The 10448-nt window shown below is 40.5% G+C and overlaps 1 protein-coding gene across 1 annotated transcript in view; it reads right to left on the reverse strand.

Annotated features, from left to right (window-relative positions):
* LOC146620001 (ATP-binding cassette sub-family C member 2-like) overlaps positions 1-8963 on the reverse strand; it is a 42684-nt gene extending 33721 nt beyond the window's left edge. Inside the window, exons 1-2 of the mRNA XM_085369924.1 lie at positions 8227-8963; positions 7560-7736 (exon numbers count right to left, since the gene is read on the reverse strand). Coding sequence (XP_085226050.1) covers positions 7560-7736; positions 8227-8271 — 222 coding nt within the window. The 5' untranslated portion in view covers positions 8272-8963. The remainder of the gene's footprint in view (positions 1-7559; positions 7737-8226) is intronic.
* Positions 8964-10448: the final 1485 nt, after the last annotated feature.

The following is a 10448-nucleotide window of genomic DNA, read 5'->3' on the forward strand; positions in this document are numbered from 1 at the left end:
GCTGAGCAACACCCTACTGAAGACGATGTAACTTTACCAACTATGACTAATCAAAAATCAGCTGTGGCTGAAGACAGCATTGATGTACCGTCCATTGATGTAGAGGCTCCTATAGCTATGGAAACCATTGATCTGAACCCACAAACCCCTGAGGTAGCTCTGGAGCATAAGGAAACTGTTGACAGTGCAGAAAAAAATGACCATGTTCGTAAGTCAGAAAGGACACGTCGACCACCAGGGCGCTTCCATTATCCTGAGTTGGGAAATCCCTTAATTTCCTTTGCGCAGAGCCTCATAGAGAGCTTTAACCAAGCACTTTATACGATAGGTGACTATGAGAGTTCATCTGTAGACCACAGCGTGACGCATGAAGGGGCTCATGCTGGGTCAAAGGGGGAGGGTGTAACCCATGTGAAATACAGGGCTGCAAAATCCCTTTTTGTAATCTAAGGCTATAGCCTGTTATTGTCACAAGGGGGCGCTGTGATGCAGTCTTGTGTTCTGACGACCTTGTGTCTAGTGCACGGGAAGTATTACCTCTCTCTTCCTGTGAGATTTTCCCTCTGATGGCGGTCAAGTACGTGTCGGAGCGCATGGAAAAAGTATCTTGGTGTGCAATACTGCAACCCGGTTAATGAGACCAGATTGTTTTACGTATAAATGCTAATAAGGTACTCTTTTATTAGGCCCCAAACTCTGACCACAAAGGGAATAACGTCTGTCAAGTTATTTGTGTCTGAAAATCCCGGTGAGTCACGTGCTTTCGTTAGCTACCTGTTAAGTTAGATAATGTATTTCACTAGCCGATTCAGCTCAGAAACCTTTGAACAAAAACCAATCGGGAGCTATGAGAATCTGGCGTGTTGTTTCACTTCTCCTGTTGTTCTTTACAGTGTGTTATAAGTGTTGAATGCTTTGAGCTAAACGATGCCGATGCTAGATGCGATGCTAGCTGCTAATAGCTGTTAGCCACCCCACCCCGCTGAAGCCATATTCCGATCGGGGAGGTATTCAAGTAGAAGCAATAGCTCTGTTTATATTAGAATGGTTATGTCTTAATAGATATGAGCATATTTCAAGTTTAATAGTATTTGCACTGAATTAAGTTACATTTGCTTGTAAGCCTTAAGGATGAATGTCGCTTTCATTGCTATGACTGTTTACATTACAGTTTAAGCTGCTGATGTTCTTTGTTGTGATGTAATTTTGATAAAATTGTTGATACTGGTACAAACAAGTTACTGTAACTCTTGTAACTTGGTAAAGCTAAAGGGAACGCCATTTGTGATTAATACATTTGGAAAAGAAGTTAATGAGCTCATGTTAAGAACACAAAATGGGAAAAGAAATTGATTGTTCTGCACTGTTTGTGTAGATTGGTTTTTTTGAACTACTAGAAGGATTCTGGAGAACCACTGACGGCGAGAACAGCCCAAATGAGATCCTGGATGATCGTGAAATGGTGTGGCCAGCCATGCGATCGGATTGTGGGATTTGCCTGAGAAACTGATTCAAGCAACCCTGGATTACAGATAAGCCCTATGCACTACTTTTCCTACCCGGATAATAGGGTTTGCACACTGACAATTCCCCTACAGTACACCTGTTTGGGTTTTCAACGACTTTAAAGGACAATTCAGACTGGACAATTCAGACTGGACAACAGGAACACTTTAATCTGTTTTCATTCATTCCAAAGAGCTCTGATACTGTTCAGTATAAATCTTCCATTTAAATGTCTTTATTTTGTTTTGTTTTACATGTATTCACCTTTAAAAATGCACTATTAGTGTGCAATTTGGGTTATTGTGTTGTATATGTGTATAAATGGTACTGAGGCAATAAAGGTCCCAGTTATTCACTTCCAAGCCAACTCCTTTTGTGAGTCTCCAAAACAAAACCTCCTCCTGAACCTAGAAAGATGTCTAGGGTCTCTATTTGAAGTGAGAGTGTACTGGTCCTGAGTAGAGGCGCTACAATTGTAATTGCAATACTCTCACTCACAGTATAACAAGCTGCAACTGCACTATGTGAATGTACCTTGGGAAGACTGTCCGAATTTGACATTTGCCACGTTTGGAGTAAAATGCCAATGGAAGAGACAGTGGCAATACACAGGAAAAAGCTGAAGAGAACTGAGTGCCACTGGACTGCTGCAAGGTTGGGGAGAGGAGACCGCAGGAGGGGGAGGACACATGGAGGAACACTGTTGTTTTAGTGTGGGAAATGAAATTGGGTTAAGGAGCCTGGAGAGAAAAAACAACTGCCTTGGAGTGTAGAATTGAGAAAGTTTCTGGAGCACCGCAAAGAGGAGAGGTACACAAAAATGACAAAAATAAGTATAAATGCATTAATCCTACTAACACAGACACACATGCAATAAAGCTCATGAAGATCAGATAGTATTTTAAGCATGCGTTTCTGTTATTATCATCTTGTCCGGTTCACTTAGTGGGATGAGAAGTGATATATAAACTAGCAGACTATTATTATATTCAATTCAATTCAATTTTATTTATATAGCGCCAAATCACAACAAAAGTCGCCTCAAGGTGCTTCATAGATACAGAGAAAAACCCAACAATCATATGACCCCCTATGAGCAAGCACTTTGGCGACAGTGGGAAGGAAAAACTCCCTTTTAACAGGAAGAAACCTCTGGCAGAACCAGGCTCAGGGAGGGGCGGCCATCTGCTGCGACCGGTTGGGGTGAGAGAAGGAAGACAGGAAAGAAGACATGCTGTGGAAGAGAGACAGAGGTTAATAACAGATATGATTCAATGCAGAGAGGTCTGTTAATACATAGTGAGTGAGAAAGGTGACTGGAAAGGAAAAACTCAATGCATCATGGGAATCCCCCGGCAGCCTACATCTATTGTAGCATAACTAAGGGAGGATTCAGGGTCACCTGGTCCAGCCCTAACTATATGCTTTAGCAAAAAGGAAAGTTTTAAGCCTAATCTTAAAAGTAGAGATAGTGTCTGTCTCCCGAATCCAAACTGGAAGCTGGTTCCACAGAAGAGGGGCCTGAAAACTGAAGGCTCTCCCTCCCATTCTACTTTTAAATACTCTAGGAACAACATATGTTGGGGAAAGATGATTGAACTGAGTTGAACAGAATGCTGTAGAGGGCTTAAATAAGTAAGTGCCAACTCTAATAGATTATTGAGTTTCTTGTTCCTGATGTGTGGGGGATGTTTTACCAGGCACACCTGGTTACATGGGAAGAGACTCAATATCTAATAGACAATTAATGTTGTGTGAAGTGTGTGGCTGGTGGATGAAAGTGTTTTGAAATTCTAACTTCTAAATTTAGAATTCTTCATTCTAAATTCTCCTTTTTCCTTTTGAAATGATGTCATATTGCTGAAACTTAAGTATGCGGCACAAGAAGTTCTGCTATCAGCAATAAACATGAGGAGACTGACTGGACTGACAGTGGGGACTAGGGATGGGCACCGGTGTCGTTCTGACATAAATGGTAGTAACCAGACCGAAAAGCAGCGCACATTTCGGTGCTTTATTTCGGTGCTTTTTTTTCCTGAGCTGTGATACACTTCTAGCCAATCATTTTACGTTTCCGAGGATAGTAGGCAGGGCCAGGTACGTACGTTCTTTTAGAGCAGAGCTACAGATTAAAAATGCCCAAGGCGAAGCGGTCAAAGTCTGGCTGTACTTCACAGCAAAATATGCAAACTCAGCAGCCTGCAACAAGTGCTTTAAGCTGATACTGTGATACTGGTAACACCTCAAATCTGATGAAACACCAGGCGACGCATAGCGGTTTTTTTAAAGGTGAGAAATGCGCCGTATTTGATAGCTTGCTGCGAGACCTCACACCGAGCACATCTACTGCGGGTGTGGTGCCTGTTATCGGACCCGGAGTTAGCAACATACCCAAAAACCCGAAGAGGAGAGTCCTGGCCCCTAGCCCTGCCAGTGTAGCAGAAATTATGAGAATGATGATGGCAGCAGCAGCCGTTCTTCTCTGCGTGAGTAGCTTAATGTTGTTCGTGTGTAATTTACGTTGAGTAGGCTAACCACGTTATTACATTAATGCACGTAAGGTGAACTAGCAAACATCATCATAGCTACATGCGGCTGTCTTCTTGTTTGATGGCAGATACTCCCTTCACCCTGGCCAAAAAGGCTAAAATGACCAAAGGAAAAAGAGGGAAACAGCCGAACATGAGAGGCTTTTGGACAAAGTTTGTGTTTTTTCCATTGTTTAAGCACTGCTTCCAGCCAAGAGTGATACCATATATGCCCCATAGCTGCAGAAAAGGCTAACATTGTTATCTTTTTACAAAAAAACAGCTGAACATGAGAGGTTTTTGGACCAATTTTGTGTTCTCCATTCTTTAAGCACCGGTTTGAGCACTGTTTGAGCACCGGCACCGTTTCAAAAGTACCGATTTGGCACCGGTATCGGATAAAACCTAAACGATGCCCATCCCTAGTGGGGACAAATGTCCTCAAGATTGCACCTACTCCACCCAGACAGTGGGGGAAAGGGTGGATGTATGTATGTTTTTGTGTTTGGTTTTTTTTACAGGAGCAGGAAGATGACAGCGCCATACTAGGGTCGCATGAGCTTGTGGGCCATGCAGACTTAACTTTTCAGTTGCCAAATTCTGTGTGTACTTACCAGCAGTGTGTTATTCATGACATCATATTTACAATGCAAAGGTCACTGTGAGAAAGTGTGCAAACAGATGATGAAATGCACTGTGCTAACATCCATGTCACTTTTTCCACAGCAGATGGTTAATCATATGATTTAATCACATGATTTACAGCAGGACACACCACTGGATAATGTTTTTTTAACATAGGGATACAGGCCTGGAGCAGATCTACTCCAGGGGAGAAGCCCTGGAATTTTTTAAAGAGACAATGCACATATCTTCTTGTGCTTCTCTAATTGTGTTAAATTGACACATGGCAAGGAACATATGGCAAAAGAGGGTTTCTGGGGTAGTTTTCATTTTAAAATTACAGGTGCAGTGTTACGGAAGGAAATCATCCAAAAGGCACATCCAAAGTCAAAGTGAGAAGTAGGGACCATTTCCAACACAGCTGACAACAAGAGTATTTAAACTAGTGGTGTTTGATAGTGCATATTTTGGTATCGATCCAATACCAAGTAAATAGGGGCCAATATCGCTGATACCGATATCGATACCGATACTGATATCGGTACTTTTAAATAAAGAAGGTGGATGCGTCATTGAATTGCTAAATCTCAATTAATTTTCATGACCTTAAGTGTTCCCAGGGCATAATTAGGACAAATTTTATAATTAAATAGAAAATGCTTATCGAAAATGAATATGATCAATTTTTTTCTAGAAAAATCTTAAGTAAAAAGTGCAAACCAGTAAACAAACTAAAACAAACAAGTGCTGTTGAGAAACTATACAACAAAAATTACAATTAAAATTCTCAACAACAACAACAAGAACTGGTAAAAATATAAATGATATGTAAACAACTTAACAAGACCCAATGCGTCTAAGTCACGTCATGTGACGGCGCAACATTTAAACACAAAAGGGGAGCAATGTGTGTCTGCTCTGCGCTGATACAGGTGTGGCGAGTCTGGTGACCTGGCTGTTTCATCTTTGCCGAAACCACAGCATTGCAAACGAGAGTGGAACGTAAAGTAAAGAATCAATCTCACCACGCTAGTAATGATCCAATACCGATGCCGACTTGGTATCGATACTTGGATCGATCCGCCCACAACTCAGGGCTGTGCTGGGTTCGGGAGAGGCTCTGTCGGTCGTTTGCCCTGCGATGACTGCTCTCATCAAGCTTGGTTTTGTTGGTTTTTATTGAAGAATGTTAGCTACTGCTCACCGTTTGTCTGCAGGTTTTATTATAATTTTTGGTAGAGTCCCTTTCAAAACTGGTATCACTGGATGGTACAGCCATTCCATTCAAGTTGGATAGATAGTCCAGCGCAAAGGCGCAGTCTGTAAAATGAGTCATATATGTACTGATTGTGTATTTCATTGTGTAGCTGTTTTTCTGCATTTGTGCATTTGTGAACTAGCATGAAGTGTGGAAAGAGGGGAATGTTAATGCAATACTGAGAAACCTTTAGTGAAAACTAATCTTCAGTTAGGATGATTACAGTCCATAGGGGGAAAATTTAACAGCAAAAAGCTTTTTCAGAGAACTTGGAGCTCATGAAAGCAGGTTAACAAATGACCTGACAAAGAACAAAGGAATTAGATTTTAAAAACCACACATAAGAATTAAGCGAAGCAGATATAGCTGGAGAAAAAGGCACAGCTTAAAAAGAAAGCAAAACTAATTGCAAGATACAGGAGACAAATGACTAACGTAAAAAACACAGGGAAACAATAATTTGAAACGGGGAGACAAGAACTTTACAGAATGAAGAACACTGAATGAGCACATTGAGGAAACACTGAAGGAAAATTCAGGACTACAATCAGGACTACGGTAACTTTGTACTTTCCATATAGTTCGATGACTTTTTAGGATTTTCACCGAAACACCACAACTATAACAATTTCAGAATTTCCTTAAAAAGTTCAGAAAGCTTATTCAAACTCACATTTTTACAATACCCTTTGACACCAACAAGTCTGTGACAGGAGAGCGATGGAACCGCCCACATCTTAATGCTTTTAAACACTTATTTACGCTTGGTTGCTGTACACATCTACACACACCAACAACAATATCCTTCAGGACCTTGTTCGCCCTTATAGGCAGGGGAGGCGTGACAAGCTAATGCAGCTCGGGTGTGTCAGCCTCACCACAGCCATGCAACGAACCACGCCGGCTGCTTGTCCAGTGGCAACAGTGAAGCTGGTCTTCTCGACCGCATGGCAAGCGATGGTGGCGCACCACAGGCTTGGTCATGAGCCTGGGCTCACAGGCAGCTGGGCAGGCAGCTGACGCGCGCAGGATCACATCAGGAGAGCAGGAACACTGCCCCTGCCAGGCACCAGCCGCTCTCACCCGAGGAGTGGGGACAGATCCCAACAGTTTTGACCAATTGAAAGCACAAATTGATATATAATTCTCTGTAATGTTAAGGGAAGGTAAGTCTCTTTCAGGAAGTTGGTTACAGCTAACTGCTTGCAGACTGTGTTTTTCTGAATGAAAGAGATCCATGTACATGCTTATGGTTTGAACTGCTTGAGGCAATAAATGATTAGAAACTTGGATTCAGACTACATCCTTCTTTTACCCAAGATAAAAAGAATGCGCAACAAATGCTTCCATCAAAACACAACAAATGTGTTAACTGACAACAAATCCATGTGAAAGTACATAAACTACTTTTAATGTCATTTTGTCATTTTATACTGTGATTTTATTGTAATTTGATTCATATTTTATGTATTTAAAAATAACAGAAATTCTGTTTTTCCTGTAAATTCTGTAAAACTTTACAGTAAAGCACTTTTTTTTTACAGTATACAGTTAAACTTTTGAAACTAGAAGACAGCTACCTAAGCTATGAACTGAAACAACAATTTTTTATGAAGATGTCTTTATTAGATAGTATTTCTTACCTGTTTGCAGATGTAGAGCTTGGACAGTTGTTTTGTGTTTACATTTGCACTCTGACAGAGAGCCAGCAGGTGCCATGGGGCACAGAGCCACAGGAAACAAAGGGGGATCCATACAAGAACTGTCTGTTCCACACATAGTGGAAGGTCTGGGTCTGGTCGCTTCAGATATGAAACATTCTGAAGAACACATACAAACAAACACATATACATAACAAAGTCCTGCTGCCCTTCCAAGGGAACCATAAAGTGCAACTGATTAAGTCTCTGAAACCAGAAACTCTGAAACCAGAACGTTAATCATCTTCTTTTCTGCATATTTGGAAGAGGTCTTTCATAGTTGCTGTGACAAATAGAAATCATTACCTTCTTGTTTGTTTAATCTGTGTTGAATGGGTTGACACAATAACATGAACAGCTTTTTACCCTTTTTACACTTGCCTTAAACCTTTTGTCTCCAAAGTATAGGAAAGAAAGATCTTCAAAAAAAACACCACAAACTTCAATACCAACTTCAACATCAACATGTCCCTGACATGGTATTATGAGCTGCTATTATGTCTGTTTGCTGTCATTCTCAACATACCTTCCATACAATTTACTTTGTATGTTACTAGTCTGATATGTTTGTTTGGATTAATTCTTCAGTCTTTCTGCTTGTTTAACTCACCCAAAAAATGGACCCACAGTACTCCTCCAGAGCTGCCGCACACATGCTTTACAGTGATAGCTTCAGTCAACCTCAGCTGATCAGACAAGCCGACGCCTCTCACCCTCTGCCCCACTACTGCCGTGTTTTACTCAAATACTGCTGCTTTCTCCTCTGTCCACCCACAGCTTACTGACAATTGTAGGATGTGGCTGTAAGGGACTTTGATCCATGAGGTTTTTTAAGCAGAAAAAAAAGTTGCTTATTCCCTCTACAGAGAAACAACATTAATACAACAGAGAGGTGCTGGATTAGCGTAGAGAATACAAGATTCGAATCTGTGCCTGGTTTCTACAAAAAGTACACTACAGGCTTTCTAGTGAGTCAATGAGAACATTCAACCGATAAAGCAAAATCATTTAGAGAATCAAGCTTTGTAATTTGCGCAAATAAGCTCCTGAGAGAGGAAAAAAAAGTGAAGGACTTACATAAGTCTTACCATGCTCTTTTAACTGTGTTAGGGGGAAAACCTACTGAAAAGGGAAGGGGACGGGAGCATTTAGGGATTTGGAGGGAGTGGGGTCATTAGATCCCTTTTCCTGTTATTTTCTACATAAATATTTTAAAACAGTAAGGTTTTGAAAAGTACTCTAGTTCCACTTTGTCATAAGTACACATACAGTTGTGGTGAAAAACATACATAAACTCATCATTGATATGAATGTCATTGTAATCTTTCAAAAAAAAAAAAAACCACCACAAACTTCAATACCAACTTCAACATCAACATGTCCCTGACATGGTATTATGAGCTGCTATTATGTCTGTTTGCTGTCATTCTCAACATACCTTCCATACAATTTACTTTGTATGTTACTAGTCTGATATGTTTGTTTGGATTAATTCTTCAGTCTTTCTGCTTGTTTAACTCACCCAAAAAATGGACCCACAGTACTCCTCCAGAGCTGCCGCACACATGCTTTACAGTGATAGCTTCAGTCAACCTCAGCTGATCAGACAAGCCGACGCCTCTCACCCTCTGCCCCACTACTGCCGTGTTTTACTCAAATACTGCTGCTTTCTCCTCTGTCCACCCACAGCTTACTGACAATTGTAGGATGTGGCTGTAAGGGACTTTGATCCATGAGGTTTTTTAAGCAGAAAAAAAAGTTGCTTATTCCCTCTACAGAGAAACAACATTAATACAACAGAGAGGTGCTGGATTAGCGTAGAGAATACAAGATTCGAATCTGTGCCTGGTTTCTACAAAAAGTACACTACAGGCTTTCTAGTGAGTCAATGAGAACATTCAACCGATAAAGCAAAATCATTTAGAGAATCAAGCTTTGTAATTTGCGCAACTAAGCTCCTGAGAGAGGAAAAAAAAGTGAAGGACTTACATAAGTCTTACCATGCTCTTTTAACTGTGTTAGGGGGAAAACCTACTGAAAAGGGAAGGGGAGGGAGCATTTAGGGATTTGGAGGGAGTGGGGTCATTAGATCCCTTTTCCTGTTATTTTCTACATAAATATTTTAAAACAGTAAGGTTTTGAAAAGTACTCTAGTTCCACTTTGTCATAAGTACACATACAGTTGTGGTGAAAAACATACATAAACTCATCATTGATATGAATGTCATTGTAATCTTTCAAAAAAAAAAAAAACACCACAAACTTCAATACCAACTTCAACATCAACATGTCCCTGACATGGTATTATGAGCTGCTATTATGTCTGTTTGCTGTCATTCTCAACATACCTTCCAGACAAATTACTTTGTATGTTACTAGTCTGATATGTTCGTTTGAATTTACCTTAATTCTTCAGTCTCATAAGTCTCAGTTATGTAAGACTTTTCCCCTAACACACTTTTTGTCTTTTAATGATTTCTTTGAAGTCATCGTTTTCCAGGATGGAATGATTGTACAGCACACATACCGAGTACATGTCTACTAATATTTGGTCAAATATTGTAAGTTACACCTCAGGGTGACATTTTTGGTTGCTGTCAACAAGATTCTGGAGTAATTATGGCTGGATATTTGACCATCTTCTGGACAGAATTGGTAGAGTTTAAATGGGTGAGTTTCCTAGCATAGACCCGGTTTTAAGTGTAATCCACAAATTTTCAGTAAGGTTGAGGTTAGGGTTGGGAAGACCATTCCCGAAGCCTAATATTAGCCTGTTTTATCCATTCCAAAGCCAGTTTTAATAGATGGATGTAAATGGATGCAGAGGCCTGA

This window comes from Diplotaxodon limnothrissa, linkage group LG13, assembly GCF_057381915.1.
Source record: "Diplotaxodon limnothrissa isolate DT_005_m linkage group LG13, D_limnothrissa_male_GT1.1, whole genome shotgun sequence".
NCBI classification, from domain to species: Eukaryota; Metazoa; Chordata; class Actinopteri; order Cichliformes; family Cichlidae; genus Diplotaxodon; species Diplotaxodon limnothrissa.